The sequence below is a fragment of the Haliaeetus leucocephalus genome, unplaced genomic scaffold (assembly GCF_000737465.1).
Source record: "Haliaeetus leucocephalus isolate CR32 unplaced genomic scaffold, Haliaeetus_leucocephalus-4.0 Scaffold92, whole genome shotgun sequence".
Lineage (NCBI taxonomy): Eukaryota > Metazoa > Chordata > Aves > Accipitriformes > Accipitridae > Haliaeetus > Haliaeetus leucocephalus.
Window position 1 is genome coordinate 11,473,439 of NW_010972528.1, and position 12,598 is coordinate 11,486,036.

The 12,598-nt window shown below is 37.0% G+C and overlaps 2 protein-coding genes across 14 annotated transcripts in view; one reads left to right on the forward strand and one right to left on the reverse strand.

Annotated features, from left to right (window-relative positions):
* PDCD5 (programmed cell death 5) overlaps positions 1-12,598 on the forward strand; it is a 29,187-nt gene that overhangs the window by 191 nt on the left and 16,398 nt on the right. Inside the window, exons 2-6 of one of the 4 annotated variants that reach the window (XM_010585104.1) lie at positions 1,099-1,139; positions 2,335-2,396; positions 2,849-2,940; positions 3,184-3,255; positions 11,418-11,535. In XM_010585104.1, the coding sequence (XP_010583406.1) occupies positions 1,099-1,139; positions 2,335-2,396; positions 2,849-2,940; positions 3,184-3,255; positions 11,418-11,489 (339 nt within the window). In that variant the 3' untranslated portion in view covers positions 11,490-11,535. Of the gene's footprint in view, positions 1-1,098; positions 1,140-2,334; positions 2,397-2,848; positions 2,941-3,183; positions 3,256-3,652; positions 3,837-11,417; positions 12,111-12,598 lie in introns of those variants that run through there. The other 3 variants (XM_010585103.1, XM_010585105.1, XM_010585102.1) reach the window with 3 other exon arrangements.
* The window catches only part of ANKRD27 (ankyrin repeat domain 27 (VPS9 domain)), a 50,488-nt gene continuing 41,818 nt past the window's right edge, over positions 3,929-12,598 (reverse strand). For 8 of the 10 annotated variants that reach the window (XM_010585095.1, XM_010585093.1, XM_010585096.1 and 5 more), the window contains 4 exons: positions 12,117-12,225; positions 10,991-11,072; positions 10,342-10,414; positions 7,912-8,510 (listed from right to left, as the gene is read on the reverse strand). In XM_010585095.1, coding sequence (XP_010583397.1) covers positions 8,235-8,510; positions 10,342-10,414; positions 10,991-11,072; positions 12,117-12,225 — 540 coding nt within the window. In that variant the 3' untranslated portion in view covers positions 7,912-8,234. Of the gene's footprint in view, positions 6,699-7,911; positions 8,511-10,341; positions 10,415-10,990; positions 11,073-12,116; positions 12,226-12,598 lie in introns of those variants that run through there. The other 2 variants (XR_775489.1, XM_010585100.1) reach the window with 2 other exon arrangements.

Genomic DNA, 12,598 nt, shown 5'->3' on the forward strand with positions numbered 1-12,598 from the left:
CTCGGCGGGGCCTGTCCCTCCGCCCGTACCTCCCCCGGGAAGGCAGGAGCGGGCACGGGGGAGAGGAGGGGACGCGCCGTGAGGAGGCCTCTCCGGGAATAAAGGCTCCGGCTGGGGCCCGGGGTGGGGGGGGAAGCCGGGAGCAGCCCGGCCGTGCCCGGGGCTTTTTGCTGGAAACGTCGCCGAGTGCAGCCTCGGTGACGGGCGCCCGGAGCGGGCGGGGGGTGAGGACCGGCAGGGCACCCCCCCAGGCTCTCCTCTCCTCTCCTGCTGCCGGAGCAGTCAGCGCCTTCAGGGCGTCTTGAGCCTGCCTCCTGCTACCTGCCTTGGGTGCCCTGGCTGCTGCCTTGGAAGGTTCAGCACATAACCCTTCCCTCCCCACCACCTTTTTCCGTGCCACTCGCAGTTTTAGGGATTACCATCATCGATCTTCACAGTCATCTCCGTTCTCAGAGCTGAAATGTGTCAGCCTGTTCTGTTGTTCCTGTGAAGGGATCTTCCATACCTGTGATCAGCCTCGTTTCCTCTCTCTGTATCATTTCTTGTTCCGCTCTCATACTTTGAAATGTTACTTATAAAATTTGAGGTGCAGATTCAACATAAAGTTCAGTTGTTTCCTCTTTTTCTTGTTATTTGCTTCTGAATAGTCAGCTCAGCTGGCGATATTAATCCAAAAATACTGTGCTAGGATTGTGTTTTCTTCTGTATTGATAAATACAGAATGTTACATTGAGTTTCATTTGTCCCTAGCTTACTTTAATGGGTTTTAAATGCTTTTGTCTGTTTTCTGGGCTTTGGGAAAGTTTATTATCTTAGACCTAATGGGAAGGCCTTTTAATGTCCAAACCTACAACAATCTGTGGATAGATCCAGTAGCACTAGTCATCACACTAGTTTGCATTACTGCTTTGTGAAGAAAGCATAGTAGGGCATGTTTATTTGCTAGGGCAGCAGATTCTCATTTTTAGGATCTCGTCCATGGTCAGGTGGGTTTAGCAGGCAGGTTTAGCTCACATTGACACTGCTGGAAGATTTAAACTTACTGTCCTGCGTGGAATGGTTTTGGATGATCATATTTATTCTGATCTCATTCTTTAGGATTCTTCTGGTGATCCATCGCAACAGGAAGCAAAACAGAGGTATAAATGAGAACTATTGACTTTTGGTCTTGCATCTAATTGTTTTGAACTTTTTTTTTTTTTTTTGAGTATTTAATTTCTTTGGAATATTCACCTGAATTTTTTTTGTTGTTGGAAAAACCACCAACAAAGAAGCTGAGATGTTGAAGATTTAACCCAAGGATAGCTAAAATCTGATTGATCTAAGTGTGGCTTCCAGGCCATGACTATATTGGATGATTCACAACAGAGCTGTCAGCCAGTCTGAACCCAGACTGGGGGGGGAGGGTGTGGATGAAAACAACAGTAGCAGCTCATTTTCACTTCGGGACTCGGCTGAGTGCTATAACCTCATGACCCTTGGTGATATAGTAGTATGTTTTGGGGATGCATCACTCACACTGTCATCTGCTTCTGGAACTCAGAAACCTTGGCTTTTCGGAGTGGTAAGAATTGGTCTTAAGAAAATTTCGAAGGCTGGCAGAATTCTTCTCACACTGGTTTTGTCTGAGTGACAAGTTTGGGTTTGGCTCTGTTAGTGCAATGGGAACATGCTTTCCTAGTTGATTTGATTTTTCTGGGACATCTGTCACAGTTAAAAATATGAAACAAAATGATTCGTGCCACAGCTTAGTGCGGAAACAGTGTTTAGTATTTGCACTAAGCGGAAAATAGAAAATAAGTGTTTAAAGAGCTAGACTTTGCACACAGTGACAGTTTGGGTTAACTGAAATGCATAAACTAAAATTCCAGTTTTGCAAATACGTAGTCAAATATTGTAAGTATATGAAGACTTACTGAAAAATTCTAAATAAATAATGAGGTTGGTTCTGTCTTGCAATTGCATGGACTATTCCCTATGCCTTCTTTACCATATACTGTCTTTGGTGAAATTCCACGTGGAACTGAATGCAGAATCTTTACAGTAGGTAGCATCATGGCTTTTATCTTGAAGATGTAATAATAAACAGTAAGAAGGTATAAGTAGTAAACTCCATCTCAATTTCTTGGAAGATGCCAGCTATGTAACTTTGTCAACATACATAGAGCTCATGACAGAAAATGCTATAAAAGAAATCATGTAAATGTAAGGTTTGAAGGCACCTCAAGAAGTCACTTACATGAATCGAAAGTCTTCTGTAGTTTGCTGGTTTGTGCATATTATTTTAGGTATTTAAAATCCCACTTTTAATGTGTGGTTAATTTTTCATTACAGGGAAGCAGAGATAAGAAATACTATTTTAGCTCAAGTTCTTGATCAAGCAGCTCGTGCAAGATGTAAGTATCCAAGTAACTTTCTAATAAAAAATTCTCATCTAGCATACTCCAGTGCTGCTCAGATCAAGCACGTCTGTGCTTGTATATAGGCCAGACTAGAAAAATAGTGTTGTTGATGGGAAGATAAAGCTATTAGAGCTTTTCAGTTGGTGATATCAATGATTGGAGGGGAGGGGTTAACTGACCTCCAAATGCTGTTACTGAAATTATTTTTTTTAATTAATAGTAGGAATGAGAATCAAAATTAGTTAATGTAATTAGGAACAAATATTTAAAAGGAGAAATATAACTATCTTGTATCTTTATTTTACATAAATGAAAATGCCTTTTTCAATTTATTTCATGACCCTGGCATGAAGATGACTGCTTCATAGGCAAATTTGTCTCTAGTTACTAGTGAAGGTATTTGAGCTGTTTTAAAGCAAAATGAACAGAGCCTGTTTTTGTTGCAGTAAGCAATTTAGCACTTGTGAAACCAGACAAAGCAAAAGCAGTAGAGAATTATCTTATACAGATGGCAAGATTTGGACAGCTAGCTGGAAAGGTGAGTTATGTTTTTCCAATTCTTTCTCACATATATTCATTTTCAAACGTAATTCACTCTAAAAAAAAAAAGCGATGTTTTTAACATCTGTAAATTAAATAACTGAAAAAGGCAATTGAGAGCTTCTAAATACTATTATATAATTCCATCAAACACCTATTATAAAAAGTGAAAGTGTGATTCAGTTGTTTGATACTGAGTATCTCCAAATATGGTTATGTGGCTTTTCTTTTGCTTTCCTAGGTATCGGAACAAGGTTTGATAGAAATACTTGAAAAAGTGAGTCAGCAAACAGAAAAGAAAACAACAGTAAAGGTGAGCTTTATTTCCTAAATGTTAATTTGTTATAAAATAGAGCAGAAAAATTGCATGTATTGGACTATTTCAGTTCAGGGTAGAACTTAACTTTGTATTTACCACCTCTCTTACCTACAGTGATAGGTGCTGGGATTAAATCATAGCAGTCCTTATCAATAGTAAAATTTGCAGATAGTGGCACTGGGGTATCAGTGTTCTGTTGTGAGACAGACTACCCTGTGTCTGTCCTGTACCACCATTATGCCAGGCAGGGACTTGGCGGGGAGAGGGTGATGGGGTGAATGTTTTGCTCCCGTGTAATGTATTTATTGTCAAATGCGTGGAGTTTGAAAGGATTGCTCTGTGTTGGACTTACTGTGACCCTTCTATTTTCACATCATGTATTTCATTTTAGTTCAACAGAAGGAAAGTATTGGATTCTGATGAAGAGGAGGATTATTAATACTACTGTAAGACTGTCTGCCAAACAAAAGGCCTGGAAAAAGGCAATATGCTGTTACCGGGCAGAATGCAAGATCTGAAAATGTTTACGCTTTTTTTTTTTTAATATAAAAAGGCCAACAAATGAACTTGTCTTGTGAAATAAATCTGAGAAGGGGATTTTATAACTTAAATTTTTGTAGTTTAAGAGGCCTGAGCAGTGTGGGGTTCCCCACTGCTTCATTAGCATGAACATTTTGTTGCCCCTTACTCAGTGTGTAAGCTATGCTTTCAGCAGCTGCACACACTTAACTTGCTGCTATTGGAGATACCATAACATGAGGAGGAGCTAAGTGTAAAGCTGTGAACAGCAACTCTAGGAGTTTAAAAACTTACCTCCAGGCTTTAAATCACAGAAGTGTTAGAAACAAGATTTCCTGAGCCCTGAAGGAAGCCTATCCAGCAGCTCACTGGCTCTCAAGTCCTTGCTGGAAATTTATAAAATAAAGTGAAGGTATCAAAGTAGCATTTGGATCAGAGGACTTCGTATCAGGCAGTCCATGTAAAGAAATTGTAACCAGCCTACAGTTGAACCATTCCCCTATGAAATAATCAAGCTATCTCAAAAAAAGCAAGTTAATTGTGTAATATAGCACTGTTCAGACACTTGGTATCTTATATTCTTAAAACTACCTCCATTTCTTATCAAATGGCTGGAGTGTTTCTTACCTTGAAAAAAAGACCATTTTCCTACACTTTCTGCAACTCCTGCATGCATAAAGTAAAACTGAACTTGTGCTATACGTTTATTCAAAAATATGGTTATGGAAATAAGTACGATAAATACTGTAACGTGCTGATATAAACACTCTACCACCACAAAACCCTTTTCTGACATAATTTAACAGGAACATATATGATTCCCAACTGCAGTGGTTTTTGAAACAATAAAATTGTTTAAAGTGAGCTCTAGTGGGTGTTTTTCATCTTGTGTGAATGTGGTTAAAAAGTATTTAAACAGTTATTTTTGTTTCATTTGAACTAGACTGGGCATTTTGCTTGTCTGTGTTTGTAACTAGGATTCCTTAACTTCAGTAATATTGTGGGTGTATGCTACATTTTTTTAGACTAATGACCCTTTACCAGTGTGAAGGGGTTCAAGTCAAGGTGTGGTGACATGGTTTAAAAGTTTTCTCAGTAGGGCTACAGATACATCCTAAGCATCCATGCTTCATATTCCCATTCCTAAGTTTATCAAATTCTACTTCTAACAACGTAAGCTTTATTGCCTTGCTGTTCTTCTAAAGCAGCTGTTCCAGAATCTCAGTTATCAAAATGTGAAGTTATACTTTGGATTTATTTTAACTTAACAACCTTTTGGAGATTAAACTGGACCATACAGTAACACGCTTTGCAGACAAATCATAAGTAAGCATCATGAAGTTGACTTCAGTGTATTTGCACTACAGATTGCTAGGGGAAGCTTCCAGGGGCACCTCCCTTCAAATCCTATTCCAGTTTAGCCTTTGATCATTGTATCTTTGAATATTAAGGTATTTTTTAATTACAAGCTTGGTTAAGCAAGTCAAAGGAAACTTGCAAACTATTACATTTACCTAAATAATTTGCTAGTTATCATCTTTCCATCATTTAGATTATAATGAAACTGTTTGGATTCAAGTGTTTTGCTTTTTGGTGTTTGTTTTGTTGTTTTTTTTTTAATACACACACTATACATCCAAAATGCCTGGAAATAAGCTTTATCCTAGACTGAACACTGAATAAAACTGAAGCATGGCTTGGTCACTTAAGTAGCCTCAGGTTCACAAGGACAACTGTTCTGATACTGTAATAGAATAGAAAACTCAGGTGAATTCTAGTAAATGTATACTTTTTCTATAAAACTCTAAAGAAAAAAAATATTCTCCTGTTAGATGTCTTAAAATACAGATTTTGTTAAAAAATACAGTAGGCAATATGCACCAAGTTGCCTTAGTAAGCTACTATGTTTTTTTTCCTTGCAAATTTTATATTTCATTGCAGGGAGAGAAGTTGTTCCAAAGGCAAGCGCTACTTTAACACTTGGCTAATTCTTTGAGTAAAATGGACCAATAATTATATAACAATTCATATCAAGGCTGAAACCTGGGAGTGTTGCAGCTGGGTCACTGCTTGCATAGAAAATAGTGTTGAACAAGTTGTTTTCCATAACCTGTTGTATTCAAAATCTGTCTTTAATAGAAAAGAAGCAAGTATCTAAAGGAGTTCACATCCTCTGATGCTTATCTCTAACCATTTTCAAAATTATTTAATAAGCTATCTTAAAACTTGTTTCCAAAGCTATTCAACCACACTGTGCTTATTATTAAGGATTAAGAAAAAAGACTTGATACTGAACATAGTGTCATTGTGCTAATTCATGTTCTGTAGTTACAGCAGTATATTCTGTACTTACATTCTGTAGCATAGTATCACCAGTATTAAAAAGCTAATAAACTGATTTTTCTCATCTATATTGTCAAGAAGTCTTAAGACAAGAATCATTTAGTTAAATGCATAGTATAATTAAAACACAAGCAAAATTCTCACTATGTAGTTTGGAAATCAGATCTATGAAAGTTTACTTGTATCTTAAGCTTTATAAGTAATATCTAGGTTATTTTTGCTACAGGTAAGGATAAGTGACTTACTTACTCTAGGTCATCCTCATAGTGTCACAAGAAGGAAAAAAAACTAGTTCATATGTCTCTCCTCTTGGTCTTTGGCTCCTAATAGCTTAACATCCATCCTACTTTTTTTTTTTTAAATGGGAATGTAGAACTAGAGAAGAAGTTACATGAAAACGTTTGCTTTCACTAACAGTTCTGTATTGTACACCTCTATGCCTTAAATCCAAAACCACACAACCTAACAATAGTAATCCACGAATGTAGGAGGAAAGAAGGTCATACTGAACTTCAGAGTAAATTCCAACAGATCCCTCAGGTTACACAGAGACACAAGGTGAAGTCTTCAAATGCCTACAAAAACAAAAGCAAGGAAATCTGCATAAAAGACTCAATGCTTCGAAAAAACCACTCAAAACAGCATTTTCAAGAGTTATTTTACTAGTTTTTTCTTTCCATCATTTGGCACAAATCCAAGGCACATTAGAAAATCAGATGAACTCATAAATTATTAGAAAAATAAACACATGACCCTCATCTCCAAATGTCCATATGTGCACTTATTGCACATTTTACCTCTTAGATTAAAAAGTTATTTGAAAAAATAATCAGTACGTCTTCCAGCGTTGTACTTTGCCAGACAGTTTACTAACACCACAGTTAAAAGAAACAATTATTCATACAAATAGTTTATGAAATAAAATGCAAGCTGGATGTGATGAGCCAAGAATAAAAAATACTGCACTTAGAAACCTGGCTTGTCCTATCTACACATTCTCCTACCATAACTGAAAATGAAGTTCAAATCTAAGCAGCCATCTTATAGTTACTTGCAAGCTTTCAATTCTTCAGTGATCACCTCTAGGAATGAGGTAATATTTGGCCTATTCCAACAAAAGCTTACTGATGTGAGAAGTACTTTTCATAATTGGAATTTCACCTTTTTAAAGAGCAGTCCAGAGGAGGTTCCTAATTGTTTGCAGATGTTGCCCTGGTTCAGAATCATGAATATTTGTGCACTTTTGCATGACTTACTTTAGAGGGGGGAAAAAAAACCCACAAAGCAATTTTATGTGTCCTTATACAGGCTTGCTTCTGCTTTTTTTTTTTTTTGATTAGGCTGTGAAAAGTGAGTCCAAAGTTTAGCTTTGTCAAGAGCTCTCTACTTCTTCCCCAGTACCTTGGCTCCTGTGTAAGAACTTGATCTTGCAGATCCAATACAGGGAAGCATTGCAAAGAAATTAGCAAGGATTACATCCCTTCACATTAATAGCATGTATAAATCTCCTAATGTGGCATCACAGATGTTACAGACTATTGTTTTCCCAGCTACTGAAATATACAGAAATATATACTATAATGGTTCATAACATTACAATAAAAATAGAGATATTTCGGTTACCTCTGGCAATAAATACCTTGTTATCCAATATATCTTTATATGTATATAAATATATATATATTTACATATACTTATCCAATGTAGTGATAAAAACTGAAAATGCAAAAATTATTCAAAGAGTTTTAAAAACAAGGTGGGTGGCTGAAAAAATACAATAGAGGGTTTTGTTTGGTTTACTGTTACATATAATTTTTTTAATAAGTGCTAAGTAGGATAGGAAAGTAATTTTGCTGTCTACATCTCAGTACGTCCCTGTTAACATGTCGAGATCAGTAACGATCTGGCTGTGTAGTTACCTCCAACATCAACAGAGGATTCAGTCTTTGAAAGTGCTAGGAACATTCTGTTTCTGCTGAAGAGTCATCCTTGTATTCTGTTCTGCAGGCAGGCTTGCAAGCGTCACTGAATTCTTTGATATACAGTGAAAGGTTACTGAAATTAACACCACCTAATTCCTCAGCTTTTGACATCAAATTCACACTTTCTTGTCAATGTTTTGAAAGCGCGTCATCACAGCAGTCTCTTGATTGTGAAATACTTGGATTTCTAGGGCTGGATAAACTATTATCGCTGACATTCTCTGCTGAAAGTGGCACATTAACAGTGTGTCTTCGGTGCATTAATTTACTCCTGTGAGGGACTTCTATCATGTCATCATGTTTCACAAACTCGCCACTGCATCCTGTGTCAATAATCTTAACTTTGCTCCGGTCCAGCTTTTCAACAGATTTTAACTTGGTTTTATCAAAGCTTTTAATAGCTAACTGTGAGGATAGAAAAATGGTATGTTAAAAGCATTGTCTACCTTTTTCATTACAAAAAAGTCAAATGAATATAGTGTTTCTTGAATATAATTATCACATTAATTTCATGGTATTCTTTATACTGAGAACACAGCCAAGGATTAAAAATAGCATACTTTGTAGGACAGTAATTGCATTCAGTCTCCATGGAAGAAAACAAGAGCCCAACCTGCCCCAGGCTACACATATATCAGTACCGGAACTGAAAAGATAATGAAGGCATTGCAAAACTTATTTTCACTGCACTATCCCAATATCATCCTAACTCTTTTAAATACCTTTTGTAATGCAAGTCTCAAGGTACTTAAAATCAACAGCCATTTCTTTTACCATTAAGAACTGTGTAAGTAGTAATACAGACAGTCTCAACCTGGCACTGCTGAATGCAAAGGTAAAAACTCCCAGCTTCCAGGTCTTAACTGTCAGAGACAGAGGCACCCACTCTCCCCACTCCCCTTAAAGACTCTTTCTGGTCATTCCAGCTATTTTTATCTTCCATTTCCACATCTGCTGCTGATGTTTCCTTTTCAGAGCAGGTGGCTCTCCTTGACTACTGGCCACCTGGCAAATGTTAAAATAACTAAGAGAAAAAAGAGAATCCAAGCATGCTAATGACAGGTTTTCTAGGATAAGAACTAAAGGCAGAAATAAATTACGATACCCTTTTACTGAAATAACAGCAACAGTCTTGAAAAAGTTTCAGATGGAGATTATACATGTTTAAACCTACTAACAATTTAGAGCTGTATGACATGTAAATTCACAAAGCTACGACAATCGCACGTGACTTAAGTGCTATGTATCGTGGTCACATATTAGTTTTTTGACACTTGCTGTACTTACATGACATACTGCCTTCAGTGATCCACAATTATAAAATCTAAATCCCACGTTTAATTAAATAGTGGGATATTATCATTAATTCTAGAAAGAATTAATAAAACATTAGTTTTATAGCATTAATTTGGCATTTGCAAGGCTCTTTGCACGTTAAATCTCATAAGCGCTCTACGAAATAGAACGGTATTCCATTTTCTAGATGGAGGTGAGCATCAGAGTCTGCATTTCTAAGGCTATGTCAATCTAGTAACGGGCAGCTACTGAACTAACCTGGTAGAAAACTGTTTTCTTTTGAATGGGGTAGTTTTTCTCTTGATTTAGTATGCTGAGATGGCTCAGCAGAAGGTCCAATGAGAGTCAAAGCCAGTGTAAAGGAGGAAGAGGGAGCACATGCTCTGGGTGGAGGGCAGCAACCAATAGTCAGATTGGCGTAGGGTGCCATGGTACCCCCAACCACAGATGAATTGATTACATGTATTTGTGTCACAGCTGGCAATGCAACATGCAGTTTGCTATCAACCCTTGCAAACAACCTCCTCCTCCAAGCAGACTTATAATGCAAACCCTAATTTTAACCTACTGAAAAATTTCTCTCTTGTAAATAGCATCTCTGCTTGGCTACAGCTCTTACAAGCTGTAGAGTTTTTCAAGCCTTGCTATAGCCTAGATTTTGTTAGACATGACACAGAAAACAAGACACAGATGAAGCCTGCAGTAAAAGGCTTTAAGAGGTTTAAAAATAAGAATAAGATGTTTAAGAGGTGTTATAGAAGCACCACTGAAGTTTGAACAATGGAACATCAGCGAGTTAGCAAACGGGTCAGAACTTTTGGGATTCACCAACCACCACTAGTGAAGAAACTTCCCTGTTACATGTATCTGTATTAATAGCAGACAAAACAAACACATTTGCTGTATTATACAAATAATTCAAGCAAGTACTTCCACTTACCTGATGCAATAACTGATAGTCAAAATTAGGGACACTTTTATCTCTTGTTATTGTTCTCCGTAAATGTTTTGCTCTAAAAAACATTTTAAAGAAATTTTTAACTACATAAGTCTTTCCACAAAAGTCCCTCAATCACAGAAAATCCACACGGTGGCACTATCTCAACAAAGAAAGGCTACTGTCTGACAACACCACCTCAAAATGACACCCGGCTAGTATTTCCTGTATTTTATCACAGAATATACGTTAACATTTAAAAAGATCATAGGCAAAACCCAACCATTGAGTGAAGCACTAAGATGATTTTTTTGAAAGCAGTCTGGCTCTGAAATTCTTAATTTATGGTACACCAAGTATTAGTGCAAAAACAATTATATATACATTTGCAAGCACTCCTTCACTGGCCAGCTTTTCCCTCCTGCTGCACAGCACATCACTGCTGTTCACCACCAAAGACTATGTCATACCTAGAACATCTGTCTGGTGATTCGAATGTGCATGCCTCTGAGGATTAACATCTACTGTCAGATTAGTCACATGTGATGCATAACAATGCTTTGACCCACTTTGGGGCTTCATTAACAGTTGCATTTCTTATTCGCTTATGGGAAAACAATAAACGGTCTTCTGAGGAAGCTTCTATGCTTACTTGTTAAATCTGTTAATTGATTGGACCAGCTGAAGTTGTCTGCTTATGGGATCATCGGCTTTCTCACATGGCTTAGAATTCACTAGGAGTTTAAAAGAACAGACAGCTAAAATTACAACTGAGTCACACTTAAGAATTAAAAAAACACAGTTATGAATGAAAAGTGGTATCTACTGACAGATTTAAAATTTTACAGTAAAACTATAATAGTAATAACTTGAATCAGAGTCACAGTTTATCTTTGGAAATTTTAAAGCATTTTAAGTCATGGGAGTAAGCGTTCTTCATCAGATTAGCACGACTGGCCAAGCTTCTGAAGAGACCAGGTAATTCTGGACTTTGAGGCCCTTAATTCCAATTTTTACATTGTTAGACCCCTTGCTCCAGGTTACACCCTTTTTTTTACTTGTTACACCCCTTTCCCCAGGTTAGTGAACTGTATCAGCTTGAAAATTCATCTGAAAAACTTCTGAGCCAGCATAAGGAAAGTAGTGGATAAGCAAGACCAGAAGCTGAGGGCGAGGGGGAAGAGGGGAGGGTGGATGGTGAGCAATACTATCTCTTTTAAATGTCAATAAGCCATTATATCAGCTCAGCTGTATTGTCAAACTGTTCCATGTGTCTCAACATATTTGCTTAGACTGTACTATATGCTGCCATTTACTCAAAGTCATTCTTTTGCAAACCTTTGTAGCTCTTATTTCTGTCCCATAATATGAGAGACAGTAACTAATGGAAGAGTCACTCCCTATGCTGGTTTAGGGCAATATAAATGACAACTAGAGGTGATTTAAATTGATCTGTTTTACTTTGCATTGAAATGGACAATTACTACATGGTTAATTATATCATCTCAAATGTGGCACATTTTTTAACTTCAAATGCTTTTGCATGTAAAATTCCCACACACATCCCAAAAAAGTGAAAACTGAGTTTGCAGCGATGTCACCAATATAATACAAAGTCTGCTGCATTTAGTTATAGTATTTTTGGTGTTACCTGTAATAAATATGCAAAATAGTTGACTGTTCTTTAATTGTAAGTCATTTATAGAAAGTATTTGATGTAGTTGCACATGAATTCCTAAATCCCTTTTTATTCATACCAGTGGAAATATGACACATACCTTTTTTTCTTAACTTGATAGTAGCATGCTGCTCAGACTCCTTTTCTCTCTCTGCTGATGTAGCTACACAGCTTGGTGCTGTTTCCAGCAACTTAATGATATTTGAATTCTTAATTTTAAAAGTTTCCATTTTCACCATTATTAAAGAAAAAGAAAAACGTCAGTGCACTTCAGGATTCTAGTCTATGCAGAGTGTGATAATTGCTGCCAAAATGAATGTAACGCACACAAAAACACCTCATTATAAATACTAACTTCAAATTGTATCATTTTGAGTAGGGAGAAAATCGGTGTTCCACAAGTTGCACTGTACCGGCATGATGATTTTATAGTCTTGTCCTACTATTTTAAACTGTATTATTTATGGTTAAGCTAATTTCAGTTTAAATGGTAATACACATACTAAAATTGATTCAGTACAGAATTTTGTGATCATTATGCTACATCTCAGAGGCTCCTTAAGCACATAAAGGTAGGGACCA